The following is a 27,415-nucleotide window of genomic DNA, read 5'->3' as shown; positions in this document are numbered from 1 at the left end:
AAACAACTAGCACGTGCACATTGCAACATCATAGCAAGGTCATCCTTCCCAGAGTTTTTAAAATGGAAGTTTGAGTGGGTCAGAGCAACCCATTTGACATCAACAGTTCCAGCGAGAATAAACTATTTCAGAGGAAAGACTTGCAATCCTGCTTCAAGACCTATGCATTCAGCAGTCTTCAAAGAGGAATAAAAAACAACAGCTAACAATGATTAAACCAAGTTAATTTCATGGGTTCAAAAGTCATGTAACATTCTGCACGATTAAGTGCACAGCAAGCTGGCAGTCTTCCATGTTGTAAACTTCATCTTTGGAACTTCAATAGTGCCCGATCATCTAATGTAGATTAAAAGAATGCTTAACCGTTTCCAATCTATTTCAACATGAAAAGGCCTTAGTGGAGGAGGATGTGGTCAAGGAAATAGAAAGTATCTTAAAGTTATACTGCTAACTTAATAGCTTTATCTGCAGTCTAGATTCATACCGATACTTTGGCAAGTAGCTCCCCGCCTTCAGTAGCTTACAGTTTGACATTATTCATGGTTAGAATGTAAAAAGGACTGTTTTTATAGCCTTAGTAAATGTTGCCTTATCAAAATGAGCATGAAGTTGCATATCAATTCCAGGAGGTTTTACTCAGGTAATCCTTACAATCAGCTGACAACTTCTGATGACTTTCCAGTGTCCTTAACCTTTCAATCCATGACAGAATGAAGAACAACTGCCCTTGTCTTTACAGGAGCACCTGCTATTTTATGTGCCTTACACTGGATTTCTGTACCTTTTAAACCAGTAGATCTCATCAGGATCTGCAATTCCATATTCTCTTAGCTTCATCACCATAAGAGCGCTCTTCCTGATAGCAACTTCATAGCGCTGGCTGCGGGAGAGGAAATTTACATCACTGTGCTTGAAGTCTGGGTCGTTTGTCACAAGTGCTTCTGTAAAGAAGACAAAAAAGAAATTTAGTGCTAAGTCAAGACATATTCCTTTTAAAAAATGATATAAGGCTGGTTCTATATTGTGGCTTCACTACTGAAACTGTTGACAACTTCAAGACATAAAGGTGAGAAATTGCTTTGAGTGGCACAAATAGTGGGGCATGCATCTGTTGTGTTTGGACAGCTTGGTATCACCATTGCTACCATCAGCAGGCCATCTTTGTACATCCTAACATGGAAAAGGTTCAACCTAGTGTTGCCAAGGGACCTGGCAATCACGTCGCTTGAGGATTCAAAGACACCAGCACCCCACAACACCTTGCTCTGGGAATTTCTACACTCTACCATTGGTGGTACCTTGCCACCCATATGGGAAAATCCAGGGCCTGTTTTGCAAGGCAATGCTTTCACCAGTAGTGGTTCTCTCCATCAACAGACACCAGAGGAGAGAAACCTAGACATCATCCTAACCCACCACCCCAGCCAGGAACATAGGCAGGGATGGGAGTGGGTGTTAGAATTGTGTTGTGCAACATTTAGGCCGGAACATAGGAAGCTACCTTGTACTGTCAAGCCACTATTCAGATTAATCCTCCTTTTATTACAAATCCCCATTAAGTGGGAAAGTTCTTTTAAATTTTTTAAAAAATAGTTATTTAAATGCATTTAGAAAAACTGATGCAGCAGAGATCACACAGACAACCGTCTAAAAACAAAGGTGAGGGAAGCACCCTTGTTCAGAACAACTACTTATTCACACAGTATATAAATCTAGTTTTTAATAACTGCATCGGCTTAGGGAATGCCTTCCGCAACCAGACTCACCGGGCAACTACATTAAGAGCATTTCCGCAGCAGGTGTATACTTTGTTTCTCTCCCTCCAATGCCTTTTAAATCTTTTCTTTTTAACAACATCTTTGAACGGTCTATTTCTCCTAGGTGCCGCGCCGTTTATTATCCCCCCCCCCACTTTTTGGCATGAAAATGAACGGTTGGTATTTAATCTCTGAGGTTGCAGTTAATGCTTAATTACTACGGTATCGTTTTAATTGGTCTCTGCCTGATGAGGATTCAGGCTTGCCGAGACACGTTCCAAATGAGCCAAGTTGCAATGGCACAATCTGAAGAGAGAAGGATTTGTGGAATCGCGGGGCGCGGAGGACACTCCTAATTTGATAACGAATCAAATTACCACCGCCAGGTAGTAGCTGCACACAGAGGAGGAGGAGGAGGAGGAGGCGCGCCCACCATCCTACTAAACCCCCACCTCCCGGGTCCAGAATGGCAGCAGCCGCCGCCGCCGCTCTTCCGACCCACCCAAAGCGGCTCCTCTCACCGATCTCCTTTCGGCGCCGGGTCCGCTCCGCGCCTCCGTCCAAGACGTTGGTGAGCTTCTCCGTGTCGAAGGAAGCCCCCTCGCGCTCTTTGCGCAGGTCCGGGTTCATGGTCGTCGTCGCCGCCATGGCGAAGGTTGCGCTCCTGTGCGCTCTGACGCCAGCAGACTAAGGGAGGTGGCGGGCGGCGAGGGAAGAAGAAGAAGAACTACTAGCGCGGCGGCGGCGACGGCGGCGGGTAAAGAAAGGCTGGCGGCAAAAGCTTCCGGACGGGGCAACCCCGCCACGCCCACCCGGCCGGCACGTGACGCAGGCGGATTTCCAACCCGGGCGTGCGGCCTTCCGGGCCAGGTGACGCTGGGAGGCGTGGCCTCGCGCTTCAGCCCTCCCTCTGGTAGGCGGGGCTTATGGAGCGAGACGGACGCTGGTTTCTGCTGCGCGGGCGGCGGTGGTCGGTTTCAGTATCCAATGAGGAGGAGGAGGCGGGAAAGGAAACGAGAGCGGGAACTCCCTGCGCTTTGGAAGCGGTTGTGGATGTAGCTGCTCCTCCTCTTCCTCCTCACTAATAGGTGCCTTAGCTGCGATGGGGAAACCAAGGGTGGCTTAACGTTGCCCGCCCCCTGATTTGTGGCTGAGGGCACATTGGCTTCACGTGGCTGCGCGGCAGAAACTCTGCGGCATAGGAGGGAATTCTGGACAGGCTGTCTCTAGATGGGTGTTAGGAGGATATAAACAAGGGTTTCGATTGCTGCTTTGCAGGTAGTTTGCTTGTGGTGCTTGGGAAATTCCCGGTCGTCGCGCCTGCCCTGTGCAACGCCCTCCCATCAGATATCAAGGAAATAAACATCTGTCTGAATTTTGGAAGACATCTGAAGGTGGCCCTGTACCAGGGAGGTTTTTCATGTTTGAAGGTTTTTGTTGTGTTTGAATACTTTGTTGGAAGCCGCCTAAAGTGCCTGAGGCAACCCAGTCAGATCGCTGGCATATGGATAATAAAAAAAAACATTGTTACTGGACGACCCCCCCTTCTCCATATTCAAGATTTCCATTGTCTCTTTGCTTCAAAAACATTAAGTGGGGAGGGGGCCCAGCTAAATTTAAATTCATTTATTAGACTTATTGGGATGGGTGTGGTTAAAATTTCATGGAGAACAAATAGAATGCATGCCTTGACATAAAGAGGTCTGTTTTCCTAGTAAACATTTAATCAAAAATTGACTTTGCATATTGATTTGGAAGGGGCTGGAGGATGCCCTGTTGTGGGCATATTCTGCTGCTGTTCTTCAGATACCCATTTTATTTTATTAAACTCTTTCTATTCTGGCTTTCCATTTGTAATGGCATCCTCAAAGGTAGACTCGCTCCTCTTTCTATGGTTGCACTTTGGTTCCTTCTACATATTTTTTTATTTTGGCACCCTGCTACCTAGTTTGCTTAGAGACATTGTGGTGTAGTGGTTAGAATGTTGGACTAGCACCTGGGAGACCAGGGTTCAAATCCTCACTCAGCAAAGAAGTTCACTGGGTGGCCTTGAGACAGTCACTGCCTCTCAGCCTAGCCTGTCTGCCAGCATTGTTATAGGGATTAAATGAGGAGGGGAAGAACCATGTACGCCACTTTGAACTCCTTGGAGAAAAAAGTGGGATATTCAAAAAATAAATAATAGTCTGTATTTGATGATATAATATATAATAATAATAAGAATTTATTATTTATACCCCGCCCATCTGACTGAGTTTCCCCAGCCACTCTGGGCGGCTCCCAATCGAATGTTAAAAAAAAAAAAGCATTAAATATTAAAAACTTCACTGAACAGTATATAATATAATACTGTATGTGACACTTTCTTGTGCAGTGGCATCTGAAGAGTGAGATGCTGTAAGATAAAGGTATGGTAGATAGCAATCCTATCATCAGATCTGTAAAATAGTAATAGCTACCTGCCCTTACAGCGGAGATGCGGAACCTGTGGACCTTCAGTTGATGCTGGACTACAACTCCCATCTTCCCTATTCCAATGGCCAAGCTGGCTGGGAACCTTGCAAAGTACTTAAAATGAGGTTATTATCATGAACAAAATAGGTAGTAGTCTATTAGAATTGATTTGGGCATAATTAAAGAAGCCTGTCAACCTGCTGTTGCATAGTAGGGGAATCCAATTACCTTGAAGCGGAAAGATAATCTTTTAAATACTCACTTCATTTTTTGTCTGACTGTAGGGTCTGTTCTCAAGAACAGTTGCGCAAAATGCTGCCGGATGCTGGGACATATCACTTTCCTTGGGAAATCAACTCTGCATTGATCCCAGAAGGGAAGACCCTGAGAACCTTTGGCAGGTCAGTGTAATTCCTTTCGACCTTAAAATTTTTGTTTCTTTTGCTCATCCTATCTAACTACTGCTACTCTTTTTGTCTCTTATTTTCTTTCTGATTTCTTCCTTTAGATTTCGTAGAAGAACCAAATTCATAAATAACCAAATGCCACATGTAAGAGAAAGCATAATGAGTTTGATTTCTTCCCCCCTACCCTGCACATCTGTGAAAAAAAACTTCTTTTGTTTCCTGTCTCCTGTTTACTATATCTGTAATGATTAAGCCCAACCTCAAGATCAGCAGGATAGAGCGGGTTAGGACTGTGTGGAAGTGCCCCTCTGCTGGTGTTGGGGTGTGGTGGTTGTGGGGAGACATCCGCAATCCAGGCCACTGCTAGCTCTACTGGTGGTGGGAGCTAGTGGTAGTCCATAAAATGCAGTTTTGGGGACTTAGATGTGTGAGATGCTGGTTTCCTTGGATTTACTGGAGCATGTGTGGGGAGTGGAGCTCTCTAAAAAAGACAACCCAAAAGAGGTACATCTGCTCCCCACACCTCCTGCCCTAGATGGTACAAAATGGCAGGGATTGGGAAATGACAGATCATTATTGTTATCATGTTATTGTTGTAAACTGCCTTGAGATTTATTTTTAAATGAAAAGTGGTATTGAAATGATTTTAAATAAAATGAATCACCTACCACTTCACTCTTCACCCCTTCCTACTTAGGACTGGACTCTCATCTGTTGCATAGTGTCCTTGTTAGTTTATTAATCCATGTGTTGCACCACCATTAGATGTTGTAAAGTATTTGTTATCATTGTTTTAGTAACATAGTTTTTATTCCTCTTCACTTTTAAACTTTTTAACATGGTTGCATTGTTTACATTGGAGGATATGATGCGTAGCAATGATATAAAATTTAAAATAAAACAACGATAAACACTCAGATAAACATTTCTGAATAGACATTTCTGATTTTCTGAAACATTTCTGACTTAACAAAGTTATGTCAAAGTATATATGCCAAAATTATTACAATTATTACAGATATAAAATTATGTCTAGCAACATTTATTGCTTTTTTGACCCTTAGTAAGAGGTATTTTGTATCAATAACAATTATAATTTATAGGAAGGGGGAGGGGAAAATTAAAATGTGTACTTCATGCATGCTAGGCTCTACTGTAATCTATATGTACTGTTCCGCCGTATGCCTCATTATTTGTGTAATCCATAACGTCACATGTAAAATATTCATTTTTATTTTTCTGGCACAGAGATGAATATGTGAGTTAAAAGAAAGAAACATTAGGCTAACATTGAGTTAATAATCCTAAATGTCATATTGTATGTGTTTTGAGCTCAGGCACTCATTCAGTATAGCATTATTAGACATTCTTAGCTGAGGGAAAAAACTTTGAAATCAGTTATTTATTTTCAGTTAACTGGGTGGTGTTCAAAGAAGTTTTACTAAATTATATTCATTGATTTAAATGGGTCTCTGCGTAAAACCTAGCTGAACACTACCCAATGTCTTTAGCATTGGGAAGCAGATATAGGTAGATCTAATTTCTCTATATTTAAATACATTATTTGATTATTTAATTTCTGTACTACTTAATGTATTAAAAATATCTCTAAGCAGTGTACAAAAAACTGAAGTAACAACGGACAACTTGAAACAAAATCATTCTGCACATGATTTCCACATGCTTTATTATCAACCTTATTTGAGACCCAAGTTTTTGTTTTTCAGGCTACACTCCTATGATGTGGTCAGCTCCCAAGCCATCTTAACAGCTCAGCACGCTTCAGTTCAGCACTGTATCCAAGTTTGTACCAAGTTTGTGGAACCATTCCAAGCCCAGCTTGGGGCTCTGTATATTGTACTGGGGGAAACCGAACATAAAGAGGGTAAGAACACCTGTATTTTTTTCTATCCGTGAAACCAGGAATAGTCTAGATCCTGGCCTGGTGGACCAACCTTTATCTCCTCCACCCCAGTGAGCCAACTTTGACAGGTGGGCAGGACCACCTGCCTGCTAGTCATCAGGCATTATATTGATGATGGGTGAGTTGTCCCAGCCACTTGCCAAAAGTTGGCCCACCAGGGGCGGGAGGAGATCCTGCACAAAGCAGGATTGAACTCCCCACACAGCAGTTAATATGCGGGGAGTTCAATCCTGCTTTGTGCAGCTGCTTCTCTACCTGGCCCACACCTGTAGTCACATATGGCATCAAGTATGGGGCAGGTAGGTGTGGTTTCAGAGAAAAAGCCTTGCATGTTTGGCCTGTGGCTGCAGGTTCCTCATCCTTGGTCTAGAAGGTAAAATAAATAGTCTTGGGAATAGGGACCCTGATCTTCTGATGCAATCCTTTTGCATGAAAGAAAAATAAAACTAGCAGTGGTTTAAGTCAGTACCTGATCACTCCTGTTGGTGTTTCCCTTTCATTCTCTGGAACTGCCACATTGGGATAACACTGATTTTCTAATCATGCTAGCCCTGTGCTGCAAGCCAACTTGTTTGGTGCTTGCAAAGGTGTTATGCAAAGGTGGCAACGTTTTGGTGCTTGCAAAGGTGTTATGCAAAGGTGGCAACGTTTGTTCCTAGACTCTCTTAGCATATGAAAACACCTTTGACCTGATTGTATAACACAGAAACTTTAAGCTGCTTGTGTACCCTTATTAAAAGTTGCATTACCTAACCCTGAGATTTGAAATGTTGACTTATGCTACAGTGGTAGTGAATATTGTGTGGGAGGCACTAGGGCTGGTGCACGTACGTTTAAGCCTCTGGGTGGGGAGGAAAGAAGAATCATGTCCTTATTTTCAACCACACTGAGGACACAGATTCAACCCCCCCCCCCCGAAGTGCATTTGAAGGTGTTCATGCAGTACTGATTGCTTACATCTGTCAAAGACTTCCACCTGTTTTGATGGCCGTATGCAGTGGGTGGCCTCTGTTAGAACATAAAAGGAGCCTACTGCATTGGGCCAATGGCCTATCTAGTCCAGCATCCTGTTCTCACAATGGTTCTCCAGATGTTATTGGACTACAGCTCCCACCAGCGATGAGCATTGCCCATGTTGGCTGGGACTGATAGGAGTCCAACAACATCTGGGGGCACCATCTTGGCTAACATCCATGTATGTCTGTGGTACTACTGTTGTCAGTCTAGCTAGCTTTCCTAAACGGCCTCAGTCCAGTATACCTGAAGGAGCATCTCCATGCCCATCACTGAGGACACTGAGGTCCAGCGCCGAGGGCCTTCTGGTGGTTCCCTTGCTGCGAGAAGCCAAGTTACAGGGAACCAGGCAGAGGGCCTTCTCGGTAGTGGCACCCGCCCTGTGGAATGCCCTCCCACCAGATGTCAAAGAGAACAACAACTACCAGACTTTTAGAAGACATCTGAAGGCAGCCCTGTTTAGGGAAGCTTTTAATGTTTAATAGGTTATTGTATTTTAATATTCCTTTGGAAGCCACCCAGAATGGCTGGAGAAACCCAGCCAGATGGTCAGGGTATAAATAATAAATTATTTATTTATTTATTTATTTATTTATTTATTTATTTATTTATTATCACAGTATGGCATTATCTCAAGGAAATGGCTTGTTGTGGGCTGTAGTTGGCACCCATCTGTCTTGGGATACAATGGAAGAGTGCACCATTGAGGGTAAAGTCAAACAGTGCCTGCTGTGACTGTAGAGACCGATATGGGAGAGACATGTTTGCTTGCAGCTGGGGCAGATGAAGGCGTCCAGTTGTGCTGATGCAGGTGTACCATGGCGTCTCTTCTTTCTGCGCTCCTCCCAGCAGACATTCCTCTTCTGGTCACTGCTGCAGATACACAAGCTAGCTTGATTGTCTCCAGGACTGTGGTCATCTGCAAAGGATTCTCACACGATGGGGTTAATGTTGCCAGCCTTCATGCTACACTTGCCAACATCTTTGTAACACAGAGTTGGTCTGCCAACGGGCCTGATGTCTGAAGCCAGCTCCCTATGGAGAACATTATTGGGATCCTGCCATCTTCCATTCTGTGGATATGACCAGCATAGACGTTGCTGAGACAGAGGTGCAAACATGCTGGGAATGTGGGGTTGGAAGAGCACATGTTTGTTTGAGACTCTGCCCTGCCATGTGATGTCCTGCTTCTTCACTGAAAAGCATTGCTGAGGGGGCAGATTATAGAGGAGAATTATGGGGCAGGAGGATACAGCCTCCCCTCATTTGGTGCTTTGCCCTTGCAAAACCACAAATACACAAATTTCAGATTCTTTTACAAACATGCTTTTGGAACTTAGCTGGGATAATAGTGGCTATGGGGATGGAAGAAGGAAGGTGAAAGGGGTGGGCAGGGGAACAGTTATACACTCTTCCTGCAAACGGCTTATTCCCAATATTGTTTTCCTGTGTAAAAGCAGTAGCTGGGAGCTGAGATAAGCAATTAGCTAGCAAAACGACGTTCCAACGAGAGTGCTTGGAAAATATTATATTCCTGCAAACAAAGGATTGCCTTCAGGGAGGACTTTTGAATTCTTTTCAGCAAAGGGATAACTACTTTATACATTTTGTGTCTGGGAGAGCTCCTGTTATAGTGTGGGTATTCCTTGGCACCCAAATACCAGCATTTCTTCGGCGCCAGTTGTATATTTTAGGAGACCTTGACCCCTGGCACCAATTAGCCTGTTAGCTGACATGATCTGCAGATGGATCGTTTGGGATCCTAAATAATTAAGTAGGTTTCTGGGTGAAATGTCAAATGTGACTAGATGACAACACCTTATTATACCAAGTAATAATTATGATAATCACTCATAATTCGAGCACTTCTTAGTTGCACACTGAGATACAGGAGACATGTGACTTATTATTAGGTTTTCTGAAATCTACTGTGCCTTTGTACTTGTGGGTATTTGAACTCAGTTTACAGACAAGTAGGTACTCTGGAATTAATCCGAATCGGTTGATGGGGGGGGGAATTGAACAGAAAAAAGTCACTGTTTGGAATATTACATGTGAAGCTGAATTTGAAATTAGAAATGGCTTCTAGGACTTTACTGCTCTGAATCCCATGACCTATAAAATAGACATACAGTTACCCTCCATCTCTTTCCACTTCAGTGATTTCTAGCTAACTATTTCCCATATGTCATATTTAGCAAAGCACAGTGAAAATGTGACCTGCTTAATTTCAGTTTTCAGCAGGACCTGTTTTAAATATGACCTTATAGTCCACTTCTAGATTTTTGCCCCAGCCTATCGTCGTGTGCTGGTGTAAAGTTGCAGTAGCATTCTGCATTCTAAGCATTTGTCAGCATACTGCAGTTGCAAGACTGCATTATTGACCATGACGGAGCTTACATAGATTCTTTTAAAAAGTTGCCACATTTCTGACGACTTTAATTTTTATATTTACAGGTAATGAGATGGTGATAAAGGCCCGTGTGTTTACATGTGTGGAAGGAATAAACCTTCAGTTGCTGGAGAAGGCCATAACGGAACAGAGAAAATATTTCCAGGAGAGAGAGAAGCAGCTGGAAGGAAATGCCTCCTAGTGCTCTCTGCATTAGGAGAGGACTTATTACTGAACATAATTAGTGCTATACTGAATAGGGCCAGCTTATCATTTTCCTTCACTCTAGTACCATTTTGTAATGCTGTCTTAAAATTGTACTGCCTGCTATTGCCTTAAGATGATCCCCCAAAAAAATATTTTTAATGTTCAGAGGGAGAAAGTATGCCCCCGGTGTTCTAGAACTGCTTCACGTATTACACTAGGATATGCAGAAGTTGCCACAGTGTTTTGAAAGCCATTTAAACGATGCAAATTTAAACCATTTAAACAATGCAAAATGCAAAGGGTTTGCATTCTAGTTTGGAAGCAGTTTATTATGACTGTATTTTGAAATAATGAAAACAGCCATTAAGTTTACAGCAGCTGGATTTTAAATACTCTTTGGTTTTTTGTTTAATAATAAAATTTAAAATTTGAAGTTGATAGTGTTTAAATGCCCATTCTTCTTTTGTGACAGGGCCACAAAGCAGCCTTGATTATGTTAAGTTGCTCATTTTTCAGTCCTCTGTGGCCAATCTTCAAGTCCCAGGCTTTATGGATACTGTGAGAAAACTGGTTGGTTAGCAGCATTCCTAGATTGACTAATACTTACTGGGCTATTTATTTGTGTGCTTCCTGACAACCTGTAGCACTCAGCCTTATTATATGCAACCCTTAGCCTAATTTCAAAATCCCTCTGCTATGAAACAGCTTTGACCTCCAGCAAGAGTGATCTGTACTCCCTGCAGCAGCTGGGTGGACAGGGAGGAAGGAGAGAGGGAAAGAGTGAGAAAGAGAAGGGATGGCAGAAAGAGAGAGAAAACAGGTGGCTATGTCCACATTTGGTCCTGCCATTGGTCAACTTAATCTGAGGGAATGCAGTCCTCAACAACAACAAAGTTTTGCACCTCTACTGGGGTGGGGCGTGGGGAGAGACACTGGATGGATTTTGATTAATATCTTTTGAGGGCTTTTCTGGATCCTTTCTCCACCAGAGAGAAATATTACAATACTACAAGATATTAATATTACAAAATCATGACAGGTTTTATTTCTATATTACCTAATGGGAGCTCAGATTCTTAAACGCCCATTATGGTTTTACCTTAATACTAGATTACTGAAAGTTGTGTCATAGCCATTATCATGCTCAACTGAGATTTATATTGAAAATGAGGTGTGTCCCCACCCCCATAGTTACGGCACTTTGCATGGTTCTTGACTGAGATTTCTACTCCAAAGAGTTAATGATCGAACTTAATTTCTGCATTAGAATTCATAGAAACAAGAAATGTTTCTATGTTCTAATTCAGTGTTTCCCAACCGGTGTTCCGTGGCACACTAGTGTGCCGCGAGACGTTGCCTGGTGTGCCGTGGGAGGGAGGCGGGCGAGTCGGGCGGCGAGAGGCGGGGCGGCGGCGGCGAGGAGAGGCCGCCCAGCGCGGGGCTCTCGCCGTCTGCCTGCCTGGCTGCCTGCGTGGCGCTGACGTCACGGGGCTGTAACGTGCCCCACATAGGCACACGCGGGGCGGCGAGCGAGCTCCCTCCCACATCCCATCGCCGCTCGCTTCGGCCGGCCTACTGGGCTGTCGCAGGCGGAAGGCCTGCGCATGCGCGAGGTTTTCGCGCCTTCGGGATTCCCTTCACGCCTTCCTCCTCCCGGGTCCTTGAGAGCGCGGGAAGCGGCAGCGCGAGACCGGCGTTGAGCCTGGTAGGTATTGCGCTTGCCAAGGCAGTCATTTGGGAAATGAAAACTTGCAAAGCAAGCAACCAGTTCAATCTGAAGTACGTGTATGCTTAATATCCTGTATCTGAAACCTGTTCTGCCCCTCCCCCACACTTGGTGCCATTTTCATCTACACATGCAGCAGAGTAAGTTGACCCAGAATAGTACCAATTCAGATGGCAGATGGGAGAATGACAGTGCTGAATGCTTTCCCATGTAGAACAGTCCCTGCAAATAAAAATCTAGCATATTTGGAAGAGGGATGCTAGCCTAACCATTACCTTCTATGCTGTTACTATTTTTTTATTTTTTTTTATATAAGTAAAAAGTAACCTTTCCCCATCTGGCATGATACAAGCCCATTCTTACAACTCAGAATTTTTTCGACTATTTCAGCTACATATGTAGAATATGCCTTCATTGATTCCTATTAAAGAGAGTTACTTTATATATAGTCAATATAGGCACAGAGTTAATTTTTTAAACATTTTCTAATGGTGGTGTGCCTCGAGATTTTTTTCATGAAACAAGTGTGCCTTTGCCCAAAAAAGGTTGGGAAACACTGTTCTAATTATATTTGTATCAATCTCAGCTGTTAAGCTCTATGGGAGGGGTTCTAATGTGGGAGTCATCTTCTTGTGGAATAAAACCTGTCAGAGAAAGGAGCAGAGGCTGACTTTTAGCAGAGTGCCCATACTGATATCTCATATGAAGATAACACACATTTGCCTTCTACAAAATAGTCCTGACTTTCTCCTAACTCAGATGAATACTGAACTCACAATCACTGGTGCTGGTAAGAAGTGCCATGCCTACTTATAAAAATGTGTTGAAGAGATATTAAAAATCCACCCATGTGCCATTTCTTCCTAGTTAACACACTTTTGAGAACTCAGCATCAAACTGTTCTCTCTGTGCAATGACCTTAACCACCATGTTCACTGTAGTGTCAGAAACAGACCACCACCATCCCAAATTAAAAATTAAGACATGTTCTTGAAATGATGAGGATCGCAACTTTTTTGTAAGTGTAAAATGGTGCTTCTCTATATGTGGATAAGCATATTCGTTTGCATATTGATAATAATTGCAAGACTTTAACCTTGTTTAAAGGCTGGGGGTGAGGTAGGAGAAATGTGTTATTCATCCTATACTTGAAGAATGGTTACATACTTTTTCTAGCTCTAAATACAGTGTACCTCGCAAGACGAATGCCTCGCAAGACGAAAAACGCGCAAGACGAAAGATTTTTCCGTTTTTTGAGTCGTTCCGCAAGACGAATTTCCCTATGGGCTTGTTTCGCAAGACGAAACTTCTTGCGAGCTCTTGCGAGTTTGTTTCCTTTTTCTTAAAGCCACAAAGCCGCAAAGCCGTTAATAGCCGCTAAGCCGTTAACAGCTGCTAAGCCGCTAATAGCCCCTAAGCCGCTAATAGCCGTGCTTCGCAAGACGAAAAAACCGCAAGACGAAGAGACTCGCAGAACAGATTAATTTCGTCTTGCGAGGCACCACTGTACTGCCTAACTAAAACTAGCAGAATCTGTTTGGCTAGACACCACAGTCATATTAAGGTTTCGGAGAATGCAAAGGCTGAGAATGATTGACCACTGTGGCCTTCCAGGTCTTGTTGGGGTCCTCTTTCCATCAGCCCCAGCCAGCATGGCCAATGGTCAGGAAGTATGGGAGTTATAGTCCATGAATTATGGGAGTTGTAATACAACTAACCTGTGAAAGACCACAGGTTAGCTTTCCACTGGCAAAGGAGAATAAAGTGTTTCAGGGTAGTGAATGCCAGCCTTTCCCCCAATGTCAACAACCCCACTAGCTCTTCTCCTGAACTTTGAATGTTGGACAGGAAAGTCTGAAGGGGGATTTTGAATGTGTTTGGCTGGATATACTTAGAATCTTCCTCACAATTGGGAACCCTGATACACATGGTTTCCAAGCACGGAGAGGCTGAACCCATGAAGTATCCTATCATAATACTGGTTTTGATGTGCAAAAGTTGGGGTGGAGCCAGCAGGGATGGGAATTTGGGCTGCAGGGCTGCTGCATGCCCACTTTATCCTTCCTTGCGTTCTTTGAATATCCAAATATTATTTATTTACTGTATTTGATATTTGCATCTGTTAGTCTCACTTCATAACAGAAGTCCTCTGGGGCTCACGAGTGCTTCGGTGCTATCACCAAGTCTCTGAAGAAAAGATAGCCTGTGAGCAAAGAAAAACTTGCCCAAATTAAGTAATTTTGATCATTTCCCCCTTGCAAGAAATTTTAAAAGCAGGGCCAAAGTCTAGCCTGCAGTCATTGCTCCTGTCAACTTCCTACAATATATCCCTGTTGGAAGGGATGCAGAAACTGTGAGTATACTAGTCAAACAGCACCAAAAGAGATCTCTGGGTGTTTTCTTATATTTGGTAATATTTGCATTTTTGCATTTGAACATCTCCCTCTAGTGGGCAAAAGCCACTTTAGTGGTGGTGTGAGGTGAATTTTGACCCCTTGGAAACACTGTAGTTCAGTAGGAAGGAAGGTATGGAGGCAAATGGAAGACTAGATGAGCAGGTGGGAAGCATTCTGAGGAGTGAGAGCTTTAATTTTACCCTTAGATGATCACATTAGTAATTTGTGACTCGCGTGGGAACAGGAGTGGCTTAGTGGTTAGTGCCTTGGGTGTCAGGGCAGGCCTGGGCCCAAGGCCTTCCTCAAATATGACAACGTGCAGTAAGTCTTTTCCATTTAACAATGCCATGTTCTTGAACATCGCATGTAAAGAAGGATTCTTACTCAGAATATTCCCAACACTTTCCCCCCCCCCTTAAGTCAAGAAATATTTTGATTAACCCTGTTGGACGGACAAGACTATTCCCTATATCTGCAGTTACCCTAGAAAACATTGTGGCTGTGGATCCCATAATGCAATTATGCATTGTGTAAAGAATCCCTTCCTCTTGCCTGTCCTGGCTCTGTTGCCAATCTGCTCCATAGGGGAGAGAGTGAAAAATGTGCCATTTGCCTACGTTTTCTGCTCCACTGGTACGAAACCTGTGCTTAATTTTGCAGCTGAGGCAAACAAACAAGGCTTGTGGGGTGTAGTTGATAAAGTCTGACTGGGAAAGTCAGGGGTGTCCAGACGAGGTGCGGGGCCCCCTGGGGGATATCATCAATTTGTCCCTTGGCACCGGGATATTCCCAGGGGAACTGAAGGAGGCGGTGGTGCGTCCGCTCTTAAAGAAAACATCATTAGATCCCTCAGATCTATCCAATTACCGCCCGGTCTCGAATCTTCCATTCCTGGGTAAGGTGATTGAGAGAGCGGTTGCTGAACAGCTTGGTAGGTTTCTGGATGAAACATCTGCTCTGGACCCATTCCAGTCCGGCTTCCGCGCTGGTCATGGGACCGAGACGGCTCTGGTCGCCCTAACAGATGATCTCCGCAGGCAGCTGGATCGAGGCGGGTCAGGGCTGCTGATTCTTCTAGATCTGTCAGCAGCCTTTGACATGGTCGATCACGAACTCCTGGACCACCGCCTTGCCGACGTGGGGATCCAGGGCACAGTCCTTCAATGGCTGCGCTCGTTTCTCTCTGGTCGGGGACAGAGGGTGGCGCTTGGGGGGGAATTGTCATCACGCCACTCCTTGGTGTGTGGAGTGCCTCAGGGTGCAATTCTCTCCCTGATGCTTTTTAACATCTTTATGCGCCCCCTCGCCCAGCTTGTCCGGAGTTTTGGGCTGGGTTGCCATCAGTATGCTGATGACACCCAACTCTATCTGTTGATGGATGGCCATCCTGACTCGGCCCCAGACACACTGACCAGATGTCTGGAAGCTGTGGCTGGATGGTTACGTGGGAGCCGGTTGAAGTTAAATCCTTCGAAGACAGAGGTCCTCTGGCTGGGGCGGGACGATATGGGATCGAGGGGGCAACTCCCATCTCTTGCGGGGGTGCAATTAGTGCCAGCACCGGCCGTTAAGAGTTTGGGTGTAATCTTCGATACCTCCCTTTCTATGGAGTCGCAGATTACAGCTATAACAAAGGCGGCATTTTTTCATCTCCGCCAAGCTAAGCAGTTGGCCCCTTATCTCTCTCGTCCTGACCTAGCCACTGTGATCCATGCGACGGTCACCTCCAGACTGGATTATTGTAACTCGCTCTACGTGGGGCTGCCCTTGAGACTGACCCAGAAACTCCAGCGGGTGCAGAATGCCGCGGCGAGACTCCTTATGGGGTCTTCGCTGCGAGACCACATTCATCCGGTATTATACCAGCTGCACTGGCTCCCGGTGGAGTACAGGATCAGGTTTAAGGTGCTGGTTTTAACCTTTAAAGCCCTATACGGCCTAGGACCCTCGTACCTACGGGACCGCCTCTCCTGGTATGCCCCACAGAGAAACCTACGGTCTGCAAATAATAACATCCTCAAGGTCCCAGGCCTCAGAGAGGTTAGGCTGGCCTCAACTAGAGCCAGGGCCTTCTCGGCTGCAGCTCCAAACTGGTGGAATGCTCTGTCAAAAGAGACTAGGGCCCTGCGGGACCTGACATCTTTCCGCAGGGCCTGCAAGACAGAGTTGTTCCGCCAGGCCTTTGGTCAGGGCGCAGCCTGACTCCCTCCTCTGGCAACCTGCACATAATTCTGCTTAATTGGTTGCCATCAATTTGATTTAATTAATTTTTATAATGAAATATTTTTAGATTGTGTGATTATTTGACTGATTATTTGATTGTTGTTAGCCGCCCTGAGCCCGGCTGTGGCTGGGGAGGGCGGGATATAAATAAATTTTTTTATTATTATTATTATTAGGGGCACATCTTTCACTATGAAACAAAACACCCTTTGAGGCTCATCTGCTTCATAGGATGGTGTTGTGAGCCCAAAATACCACCCTGAACTCCTTGAAGGGAAGGCAGAATCCCAATAAGGCATCATCCATTATGTGGGGATGTGTATTGTGTTTCTTGACCCTGGGGCTGGGCTGTCATAGCACAAAGGGAACAGTAAATGTCATTGTAATCGCCAGACACCTTCAGTTAACTTAAGTAGGTTAATGTATTGGAGAATATGAGAGTAGTCCATTTGAAAGGGATTATTAAAGATGTTATTTAAGCATTATGCTTATTTGTTTAAATGGATTATTATTACTTTTCAGGGATAGGGTGAATGGAAGAATGGAAACATGCAAAATGCTATGATGTATAGAGATGACCAGATAGTACTACTCCTAATTGTCTGATCAAATGTTACAGCAGCAAGTAAGAAGACAGAGAATGGATGCGTTCCAAGATGTCTTCCAAAAGGTAGAGAAGATTGGAGAGGGCACCTATGGGGTAGTATATAAAGCCAAAAACAAACAGACAGGCCAGCTAGTTGCTTTGAAGAAGATCCGCCTAGATTCGTAAGTACCTAGTTCACTAACTTTCCCCTGAATTGGCTACTCTTAAAACTCATGAAATGGTTTTCTGATAGCATTTATGTTTTGAATTTTAATACATTGCAAATTGTGGAATTTGAGAGATACCATGCAGAAAACCATGGGCAGAATTTATTCACATAAGGGTTAGTTCCAAATAGGGTCCAGCTGTTGTTAATGTAAAGTATACTTACTGTAACAGTAGAATTGCAAGCACCTTAAGCATGGAGACTAATGGCTGATTTAGCCATTACATATGACAGTGGAGACACATGAATGTATCTGTCCCTTTAAAAATTTTGTGCAGATATGCTTTTCTTATTGAAGCAACTATCAGAATTGAAGGGGGTGGAGAAAAGACTTATAGTCTTTGAGGAGAAAGGCCATCTCCTTAATTTTATCTTTTAGTAGTTGTAGTTCAACCTATGTAGAAGAGCCTTACTCAGAATGCACTGAGATTATCATATCTTATTCCTTACTCGTTCACATATGTTATGCTTGCTGTTGCTAAAATATTAACCTTATACCTGTGTAGTTTTCCACATTTTCTCTTTTTTGTGATTGATGGGACACCCTTTTCCCTCCCTGCTTTGGCTGACAAGCTCTATGAACATTCCCCTAGAGAAGATATGTGAGTGGAAATAATCACTGATGCCCAGTAAAGCAGAAAGAATTGGATTGTTTGATACCAAATCCCTTTCTTCACAGGGAGACGGAAGGAGTTCCCAGTACAGCAATTCGAGAAATCTCCCTGCTGAAAGAATTGAAACATCCAAACATAGTGAGGTAAGAAAAAGTCTAGACTTTGTGTCTGTGTAGATGTGAGCTGTTCTCTTTTTAAAAAAATATTTTTTATTAAGTTTTCCATTTAACAATCCAATTATATCACATTGATTATTCCAAATTATACCAATACATATCATAAAGTCCAAATATTTTGCCAAATTATAAATTTTTGTAGGGGGTTCCCATGCTTCTAGTTCAGTAAGAGTCCAGTCATCTCATATTTCTGCTGCTTTTAGAGATGTGAGCTGTTCTCATCTATAACCCATAACAGCATTGCTTAGATTAATAGAAACATGGAATAGATAAGGCTATTTTTAATTCAGACTGCAAATCCTATGCCAACTTTCTTGGAACTTTTCCAGCAGACACCTTGAGGAGACTAAAACAGCCTTGGGGTGGCTATCAAAATACTCTTGAGCTGCCACTCACAGGTTTGGAGTCTGATTGTTGAGGAGCTGGTCATGAGACCTCCTGGGGCAATAATCCTGGCTTGAGGCCATTGTCATTATCATAGGGACCAGGGGTTAGGTTAGAGTGACACTTGGAGTGAGAGACATTGTCTGCTAGCATATCTACAAGTAACTATTCATGCAAGTACATTTTAAGAGGCAAAGTAGCATAGTTACAGTAGTAAACCTGCTCATTAGTAGTGTGCTGCCTTGCTGTTTCGAATAACATGCAGGCATACAGGTATCTGAAAACAGATAATGTTAATTTGTTCCTCATAGTCTTTTGTTGCACCTTTGCTGTTCTTTGCAGAGCAGCACAGGAGAGAATGAGGGATAAATAAACACGAAACTGCAACAAGGGCGTCTCGGTGCTGAGTAAGTTTAATTTAAATAGCATTGCAACAGCCAGCATTTAGGCAAGACATCTGTTGGCAGCTACTAGAGAATGCAGTTTTGCAAACAAGCTCCTTCACTCAATGGCTTGTCTACTTGCTTTGTGTATTACATTTTTATCCCATCCTTCTTCCAAGGAGCTCGGAGTGGCATACATGGTTCTGTCTCTCTCTTCTTAGTAGTGGCTCATGGGATGGTGGAGGTGGGTCTCTGTTGCTCTCCTGGCTTCTCAACACCGTGAGTTGCTGCTTCACCCCTCTCCCTCTTGGTAAATGACAGTGACTCACAGCACTGGGAAGCCAGGAGAACAATGGAGCTGCTACTGCTCTCTTACCATTACAACAACCATATGGCATAGGTTAGGCTGAGAGACAAAGCCCAAATTTGCTTCATGACTGATTGAGGAGTTGATCCTGGGTCTCCCCAGTCTTAGTCCAGCTTCCTAACTACTGTACCACACTGACTCTCCTTCTGTTGTGCCAAAAAATGTGTGTGTGTGTGTGTGTGTGTGTGTGTGTGTCGGAGTGGTGGATGCATTTGTTCTGCAGGGGCATTAGTTCTTCCAAACCCAGATGTTCAGTCACTGAATTCAATTTTTATTCCAGGCTTCTCGATGTGGTTCACAGTCAGAAGAAACTCTATCTAGTCTTTGAATATCTGAATCAGGACCTTAAGAAGTACATGGACTCGTCCCGTACAGGGGAACTGCCTTTAAGTTTGGTCAAGGTAGAAGTTTACACAAACATACGCACAGTCACTTACAGTATATACCTGGAAATATGTTCTTGAATTTCAACTCCCATCAGCCTCAGACAGCATTGTCAGTTATCAGGGATTATGGGAGTTGTAGTTCAGCAATATGTGACAGGCTGCAGGTTAACTACCACTGTTTTAGACCTTGAAGCATTGAAAAGCCATTCACGTTGCAGAAGGGCCTGTAAGATTTTAACTTTCTTTCTATCTGATAGTGCCTTTAAAAACTGTGACAGACAACAAATCAGGCAAAGGCTGGGGTAGGAGAGCTTTAACTGTTGAATTTTCTCCTTGCGTTCTTCCTGTCATTTAAAAAAGACATAGGAACCCTGACAGGAAACAAACTGGCTACCCTAACAAGGAGGGTGGAAAGTTTCTTATCTGGTCACACTGCTGTTCTCAAAGAAATATATTAACAATGTACGTGGAACCTGTTTGCAAGCAAGCGATTGTTTGAGATGTTGAACTGTGGCATATTATGTACCAGCTGCCCATGGTTTCTTTATGCCTACACTGGATCTTGCCACATCAAAAAAAAAAAAAAAAGTTTCAGGAAAATGCTTTGTAAACCTCGTACTGTAGTGGGAAATCATGTTGCTGAAAGACGGAATTCTACAGCACCATCTGGTATCACAGTGTTATAATGCATTTAAAATGCTTGTTCGTTTGTTTTTACTAATCTCTGAAACCTTTGCTTCTCCCTAGAGCTACCTTTATCAACTGCTACAAGGTGTAAGCTTCTGTCACTCCCACAGAGTCATCCACAGAGATCTGAAGCCCCAGAACTTACTTATAAACGAAATGGGAGCCATCAAACTAGCTGATTTTGGCCTAGCAAGAGCCTTTGGTGTTCCACTGCGTACTTACACTCATGAGGTAATGTTCGTCATCATCTCTTCCTTCTCTTTCTTAGTGCTGTTAGTAGGCAAGAAGGTTTCCAAGTCATCCTCTGAGAAGGTGTGTGTGTGTTTGTGTAAACACAGTTTTTGAGGCAGATTTTGCACCATCAGAGTGCTTCTGTGATGCTCCACAATGGTAGAATTTTCCTGCCTTTGAAACACTGAAAGATGCATGAGACCCCCTCCGGGTGCTTCTCTGGCTATGTTATTTGACGTGAAGTGAGAAGAAAAGTAGCCATGAAATGAGCTATCATGATACCCAGTCTTATGCAAAGAATGGCTTGAAACTACAATTGGCAGACTTTAACCTAAAGACTGTGCCCATACCTTTAGTATTCTGGGTCAAGATTCTGCAGATTAAAAGTTCACGCCATGATACATTTTGAAGGTATGTTTTTACTACCTCAGACTAACATGGTTTCTCTCCAGGAATTTAGATTTTTAAATGCGCTGAGACAGAAAAAGAGGATGCAGTCATCTTGCTTCTGAGCTCATTGATCCATCAGTTCCCTTTGTCCAGCTTCCTCTCCCACATGCTATAGCAGAGAACAAGTGGGACTCTAGTTTTGTCTCATAGCAGTTTGGGGAGGAGAGTGAGTGGAGGGATAGCAACACCTGTTTTTCTGGCTGGCGTTCAAGAGGCCATGCTGCAGTCCAGCGGCCTTCATCCGAGTGAGAACAATTTCTTGCAAAAGACTGGACTGTAAAAGTTTATGGGCTCAATCATAAAAGTTTTTAACTGAGGGTGGGAAGGCATTTGAATACATAAAAAGCATAAATTGAACTCGAGCTTTCAATGTGGTTCCTTCTAGGTTGTAACCTTATGGTATCGGGCTCCTGAAATTTTACTAGGTTGTAAATTCTACTCAACCGCTGTGGATATCTGGAGCATTGGCTGCATATTTGCAGAAATGGTAATAGACTTCAGTTTTTTTGATTCAAAAGTAAAGTGCACTGCGTTTTAGACGCACAAATATGTTAATTTCTTATGAAAATTTTATGTGGTAATGTGTGCCTTGTTTGTATTTATAGCTACCTAGCTCCCCTTTGTCTTTGTCTCTCACACACACTCTCTCTGAAGAGAATTTGTAATCTGAGCCCTTAGCCCAGAAGTCAGTATTGAAGCTCAAATCAATACTTGCATTTTGGCAAGAGAAGCAGTTGGTGCACTGTGTCATCTGGATGACATAAAAATCAGTGATACTGAGTTTATGTATACTCTTCACATTACAAATATCCAAAACAGACACTGTGAATCATGTAAACAATGTGCTCTTATTTTTTTCCTAATTCTACTGTGTGGCAGAACCAAGTTTTGTGTTCAAAATGTGTTATTCTTGCCACCACCTTTTTAAAATTTCAAGAGTCTTTGATAAGACTTCCTTCTCTGATATTGTTAAAAGCTGCAATGAGCATGAAAATGTGCATTGATTGTTGCTGCTGCTCCTGTGGCCATCTGATTCTGTTTAGATACATGCTTCCTGATCACAGCAGAGTAAAGGAGAAACTTACTTTCAATTTTTTATCCATTTAAAAATGTTTTCTTTTATTTGAGCATTATACCTGGTTTTTGTACACTGCTCTGAAAGCTGCACTGAGGGGTGCTGTATCTTTCAAATAAATAAGATTTATTGCATAGTGAGGATCACGCTGCTGCTGTATTGAAGAGGAAGGTTGTGACCATGGCAGGTAGTCTAAAGTGAAGAAAAATTATGTGGAATGTAGCTTCCATTTTGGTTTGGTAAATTTATCTCTCAATTCTGTGAGGATGCTTCCAGAGGGATGTATATTCCTTATGCATTCTGTCAGGGGTTTAGGAGCAGAGGCAAGGGCAAGGGAGGAAACAGAGAGCGAAGGGGAGGAGGCAGAAGAAAAGATGAGTGATGACGACGACCCGAGATCTCCGAGTCTTTCCAGTGAATCAGAGGATTCACAGAAAGGAGCACCAGTGGCCAGGGCAAGGGGGGAGTTTAGGGGGGCACCCCAGGAAGATAGAGCCAGAGGGGACTCAGAGGAGAGCAGTTGGAAATCGGGACCAGCGTCACCGCTAGGGAGCAGGGAGGAGGAAGGGAGCCAGGGGGCAAGCGCTGGCAGCTCACCACAGGAGGGAGGGCATGAGTCAGGAGTGGCCACACCTCCATCGGGGAGCGAAGAAACGGTTAAGCGGAAAGTGGAAGGTTGGGCGCGCGTGCCAAGTTCAAATGCAGAGGAAGGCGGCGCAGTAAGCAGCCCGGAAAGGGAGCCAGGTCCTAAAGCCCGGCGCAAGGAGGCAGGAGGGTCCGGGTCAGCGTCAGAAGAATCCCGGAAGGAAGAAACCCCGGGGGGCAGAGGGACCCAGAGGAGAACAGTCAGGCGGAAAAGGTGGAGCAGGGCTAGGATATTAAGTTGGTGCACAAGGGGCGGAGAATCAGACGGAGCTTCGCCGATCTAGCTACTAGACGTAGAGTTGCACGCAGCAGCTTGAAAATGGAAACTGTAACTCAATAAAGACTTTTACTTAATGATCGCTGGCTAGCGTGATCCTCTGTGAGCTAGGATCTTCGAGCAGCTCTGACACATGCATTTTTATTTTATTGCAAAGCCTACATAACATTATTGTCGTCAATTGCTTTAAAAAGATATGGGCTGGCATCTTAACTCAGATTTCTCCATTCACAACATTAAGCCCCCATCTGGAAGTATCTGATTGAACTTTAGCCAGTTGCATGCGGCTAGCTTTCTGCATAAGGAAAAGAAGAATTGTGGCTCATGGGGAAGGCTTGCAGCTCAGTGACAGAGCATATACCTAGCATGCAGAAAGATCTTAGGTTCAGTCCCTGGTGCTTCCAGGTAGGGCTTGGAGAGCCGCTTTCAGTCAGTGTCAACAGTGCTGAGCTAGATGGACCAACAATCTTGTATAAGGCTGTTCCCTAAGCTCCTATCAGAACAGATCTATCAGTGGTAGATCAGCAATGCGTTCCCTTAGATTTCAACCTCTTTTACACACACTAGCTGACTTCTCCTGAAAAACACCTTGCTATGAGAAAGATGTGCAATGTGGCAGCAGCCACTAGAGGCTGCTGCTGTATAGGAAGAAAGTGATGAAGATGACATGGCACTCGATTAAAGGACATGCAGCCCTTATCCTAATACTGTTTACAACATTTGAAAACAGCAAAGGTTTAAGCATTTAGGCTCTTCCTTCAGCCTTGCCTACCATATGGCTCATACTGAAAAGCCATGTCAATTGCTTTTGCAAAGATCAATTAAACCAATTTTTATTTTAAAAGTTTCATATTAATACATCTCAGGTTTTTATGTAGATTTCCACCCCCATGGCTGTCCTTGTTGTCTTTCTATCCTGAGCTCTCAGCAGAATAAAACATGACTGAAGTTTTAGTTCAAATGAAGTTCAAGTTTGTAATATAGGGCATGGGATCAACATTAGATTTCATGTTCTATATTATCACGTTGAACTTGCTTTAGTTTACTGTATGTCTTTGCACCTAGTTCTGGTTGGTAGATCTTGGGATTCTAGTACAAAACAAAGGAGATCCAACAAGCTTGAAGTCTCCCCCTGATCTACACTATGATTTTCTGGAGATCTGGTGTGGTGTTCAATATATTTCTCCTTTCTCCTTCAGCACCAGGTGGCTTGTACTAAAAGGTATTTATTTCTCTCTGTTCCTACTCCCTGGGACTTCACTTGGATAAAGAATAGGGGTGCCTATGGAAAGATAGATGAGTGAGACATCCTTTTTCTTTCTCCAGGTAACCAGAAAAGCCTTATTTCCTGGGGACTCCGAAATCGATCAGCTTTTCCGTATTTTCCGCACTCTTGGTACACCTACTGAATCATCGTGGCCGGGAGTGACTCAACTTCCGGACTACAAAGGGAATTTCCCAAAATGGCCGAGAAAAGACATGAAGGTGTTAATTCCAAACTTGGACCGAGACGGACGAGACTTGCTGATGGTAAGAAAGAGGCTGGCATGAAGGGTTTTGTTTTTAAAACAACCTTGGGGCAGGGATGTTGTAAACCAGAATTTCAGCCAAGAGCCTCAATCTGAGATTTAGTCTTAACCCTCAAGTGTATTTGGTAATAAAGGTATTTGGTAATATAGGGATTTGTGATTTCTGCCATTTTGATCATGACATTACCATTGCATGCAAAGCCTATACTGGGGAATAGAAAATTAGTATTGACTTTGGGATGATAGGCATAGTATCAATCCATTAAGAGAGATATTTCTGTGTCCCCCCTTTTAATTGCAGCAACTATTACTGTATGATCCCAACAGACGCATCTCAGCCAAAGCTGCTTTGACCCACCAATATTTCTGGCAGACTCCATCACGAGATGCCAGAGAGCAACGTGTAGTAGAGAGGTATGGCCCATGAGAAGGAGGCAAATCTGCAGTGTGCTTCCCTGACAATAGTTCCCTTCCTAATAACTGAGCCTCTTATGCTTGGAATTGGAATGGCTACAGAGGATGAAACTTGTTCATTCTGGTTTAGAAGTTCTCAGCCTTTTAGTGGGGTTAATGCTATATTCATATAGATTTTGACTGTTCTAAATAGAAGGCAGCCTCTTGTGTTCTTTGAAAACAAACTTGGCACTCTAAGCATTTGATGGGGCAAAATATGATTTGAAATTTTAGGATTGCTATGTATTTGAATTCAATCCTAATCCAGCAACCACATATTATTCTATCTTTGCTGTAGTTCAGTATTGCATTGCAGAGAAATTGGTTATAGTAACTTAGGCACTGCCAGCACAGCCTGCAGACGATGCAGTGGACAGGGGATATCATGTCATTTGATTCTCCCTGTAATTAATATGGGAGCTTTTTGCTGGCATTCACACTATCCATGCTCAAGAGGAAATTGTGGGAGAACCAGACATCATGAGACCACCCAGAAATACAACAGATTTTAGTTTCTTTTTGTATCCTTTATCAGCATACTTGTTTACCTTTTCCCTCAAGAAAGGACAAAAACTTGGTCCAAACACAGTTCACATTAAAGAATGGGCTTCTTAATCTTGGAGCAGCTGTCGGGCCCTTCAAGTTTTCATTTCTAATTTAATTAGAATGTGAAAGTCTTTGATCATCAATGTGCCAAGAGAGTCACTGAATAAGCTAGATAGAGCAGGATGCTAAAGAATAAATATTTGATAGACTCCAGTTACTGATCTTGGCTGAATACATGGGGGTTGGATCCTGCAAGCAGGGTTTGGCTCATGGATTGCTCCTGCTGCTAGAAGGGCAGGGGGAGATAATGTCCACTGATTTCCTCTTTTGCCTACAATCTCCTGTGTGCTTCCTGAAAATCTGCTCTGGAGGGAAACCAGTAAACTTGTCCCCTACTTCTGCCTGCTCTGAATCAAAGCCACTGCCTAGTTATGGGATTATTTTTAGAAACCTTGTTATTGATGTTTTAAGTCATTTTTATCATTAACTGTTAATATTATTGAAGAAGTTTCTGTATGCACTAAATAAAAAAAAACATGCTTTGATAAATCATTTAATGTAAGTTGCTGGTTCTCAAATGTCCTTACTGACAAGAGTGCCTATGATGGGAAAATCTTTTACACCGCGGTCATTTTTGCTTATATTGAATGCATGGTATACAGAAAGAATCTAGAACCCCTTTTGCCATTTTGAGCTCCAGCCCTCACAGTTATCAAGGGAATGAAATGTTCTCTGTGTGTTGTACATCAGTCTTGCTTGCCTTTTATTGCCCATAGTCCTGCTCTGACCTGACCATTAGATTTCTGATAAAGTGTATTCTTTGGCCATGAATCCCCATGTAACCTTCTGCACTGTTGTTCTCCATAGTTGGATAATGTTCATTTTATGGGGGCCATTCTTTAGCACAGCCCGTTGCGATTTACCGTATTTTTCGCCCTATAAGACGCACTTTTTCCCCTCCAAAAATGAAGGGGAAATCTGGGTGCGTCCTATGGGGCGAATGCAGGCTTTCGCTGAAGCCTGGAGAGCGAGAGGGGTCCGTGCGCACCGACCCCTCTCGCTCTCCAGGCTTCAGGAAGCTATCCCAAGTATTGCAAGCCCGGCGGGATGTCCCGCGGGCTCGCAAGGCTTGCGGGCAGCAGCCTGCACCCAAAAGCTGGGGACAGCGGGGAGGCGCAGAGCCGCCACCCCGCTATTCCCCGACCTGATCTGGAGGCTGGGGGTGGGAGAAGCAGGCCTGCTTCTCCCCCCCCCCCCGCCAGCCCCACAACCTCCAGATCAGGTCGGGGAATAGCGGGATGGCGGTGCTCCGCCATCCCGCTATTCCCCAACCTGATCTGGAGCCTGGGGGTGGGAGAAGCAAGCCTGCTTCTCCCCCCCACCAGCCCCACAACCTCCAGATCAGGTCGGGGAATAGGGGATGGCAGCGCTCCGCCATCCCGCTATTCCCCGACCTGATCTGGAGGCTGGGGGTGGGAGAAGCAAGCCTGCTTCTCCCCCCCACCACCCCCACAACCTCCAGATCAGGTCGGGGAATAGGGGATGGCAGCGCTCCGCCATCCCGCTATTCCCCGACCTGATCTGGAGGCTGGGGGTGGGAGAAGCAAGCCTGCTTCTCCCCCCCACCAGCCCCACAACCTCCAGATCAGGTCGGGGAATAGCGGGATGGCAGCGCTCCGCCATCCCCCTATTCCCCGACCTGATCTGGAGGCTGGCGGGCGGAGAAGCAAGCCTGCTTCTCCCCCCCGCCAGCCCCACAAGCTCGGGGGATAGCGGGGCAAGCTGTCCCTGAAGGCAGAAGAGGGAGACGGAGCGCTCCGTCTCCCTCTTCTAGCTTGGGATGGTTGCGCAAAGCCTCTGCTGGGCAGCGCAGTGCGCTGCCCCACAGAGGCTTGGGAGG

At 44.1% G+C, this 27,415-nt stretch overlaps 3 protein-coding genes across 18 annotated transcripts in view; 2 read left to right on the top strand and 1 right to left on the bottom strand.

Annotated features, from left to right (window-relative positions):
- The window catches only part of ACOX1 (acyl-CoA oxidase 1), a 33,701-nt gene extending 31,143 nt beyond the window's left edge, over positions 1-2,558 (bottom strand). For both annotated transcript variants that reach the window (XM_081185386.1, XM_081185385.1), the window contains exons 1-2: positions 2,279-2,558; positions 782-941 (exon numbers count right to left, since the gene is read on the bottom strand). In XM_081185386.1, the coding sequence (XP_081041512.1) occupies positions 782-941; positions 2,279-2,405 (287 nt within the window). In that variant the 5' untranslated portion in view covers positions 2,406-2,558. The remainder of the gene's footprint in view (positions 1-781; positions 942-2,278) is intronic.
- Positions 2,559-4,092: 1,534 nt separating this feature from the next.
- Positions 4,093-10,584, top strand: TEN1 (TEN1 subunit of CST complex). Its single transcript, XM_081185472.1, has 4 exons — positions 4,093-4,336; positions 4,496-4,612; positions 6,346-6,503; positions 10,014-10,584. The coding sequence occupies exons 1-4, from the start codon at positions 4,260-4,262 to the stop codon at positions 10,148-10,150; spliced, it is 489 nt and encodes a 162-aa protein (XP_081041598.1). The 5' UTR covers positions 4,093-4,259; the 3' UTR covers positions 10,151-10,584.
- A 3,077-nt stretch (positions 10,585-13,661) lies between these two features.
- Positions 13,662-25,926, top strand: CDK3 (cyclin dependent kinase 3). 15 transcript variants are annotated; one of them, XM_081185434.1, is made up of 8 exons: positions 13,662-14,234; positions 17,120-17,170; positions 17,992-18,069; positions 19,517-19,637; positions 20,370-20,540; positions 21,376-21,477; positions 24,314-24,517; positions 24,818-25,926. In XM_081185434.1, the coding sequence occupies exons 2-8, from the start codon at positions 17,145-17,147 to the stop codon at positions 24,941-24,943; spliced, it is 828 nt and encodes a 275-aa protein (XP_081041560.1). In that variant the 5' UTR covers positions 13,662-14,234; positions 17,120-17,144; the 3' UTR covers positions 24,944-25,926. The 15 variants fall into 15 exon arrangements, with proteins under 15 accessions (XP_081041560.1, XP_081041555.1, XP_081041566.1 ...); XM_081185429.1 differs by having other exon boundaries at positions 13,663-14,234; positions 17,123-17,268; XM_081185440.1 differs by having other exon boundaries at positions 13,663-14,234; positions 17,120-17,268.
- The last annotated feature ends 1,489 nt before the right edge of the window (positions 25,927-27,415 follow it).

Source organism: Podarcis bocagei, assembly GCF_964188305.1.
Source record: "Podarcis bocagei genome assembly, chromosome: 2".
Taxonomy (NCBI): Eukaryota; Metazoa; Chordata; class Lepidosauria; order Squamata; family Lacertidae; genus Podarcis; species Podarcis bocagei.
The sequence above is the reverse complement of the archived record's forward strand: the minus strand, read 5'-3'. Positions and strand labels throughout refer to the sequence as shown.

Excerpts from the sequence above, each read along its gene's own strand:
- TEN1 (XM_081185472.1), top strand. The coding sequence starts at position 4,260 with ATGCTGGACTACAACTCCCATCTTCCCTATTCCAATGGCCAAGCTGGC. Across the intron at positions 4,613-6,345 it reads ACCCTGAGAACCTTTGGCAG|GCTACACTCCTATGATGTGG; the intron begins GTCAGTGTAATT and ends TTTGTTTTTCAG. Across the intron at positions 6,504-10,013 it reads GGAAACCGAACATAAAGAGG|GTAATGAGATGGTGATAAAG; the intron begins GTAAGAACACCT and ends TTATATTTACAG.
- CDK3 (XM_081185428.1), top strand. The coding sequence starts at position 14,410 with ATGGAGGCAAATGGAAGACTAGATGAGCAG. Across the intron at positions 14,440-17,119 it reads ATGGAAGACTAGATGAGCAG|CAGCAAGTAAGAAGACAGAG; the intron begins GTGGGAAGCATT and ends CAAATGTTACAG. Across the intron at positions 18,070-19,516 it reads AAACATCCAAACATAGTGAG|GCTTCTCGATGTGGTTCACA; the intron begins GTAAGAAAAAGT and ends TTTTTATTCCAG.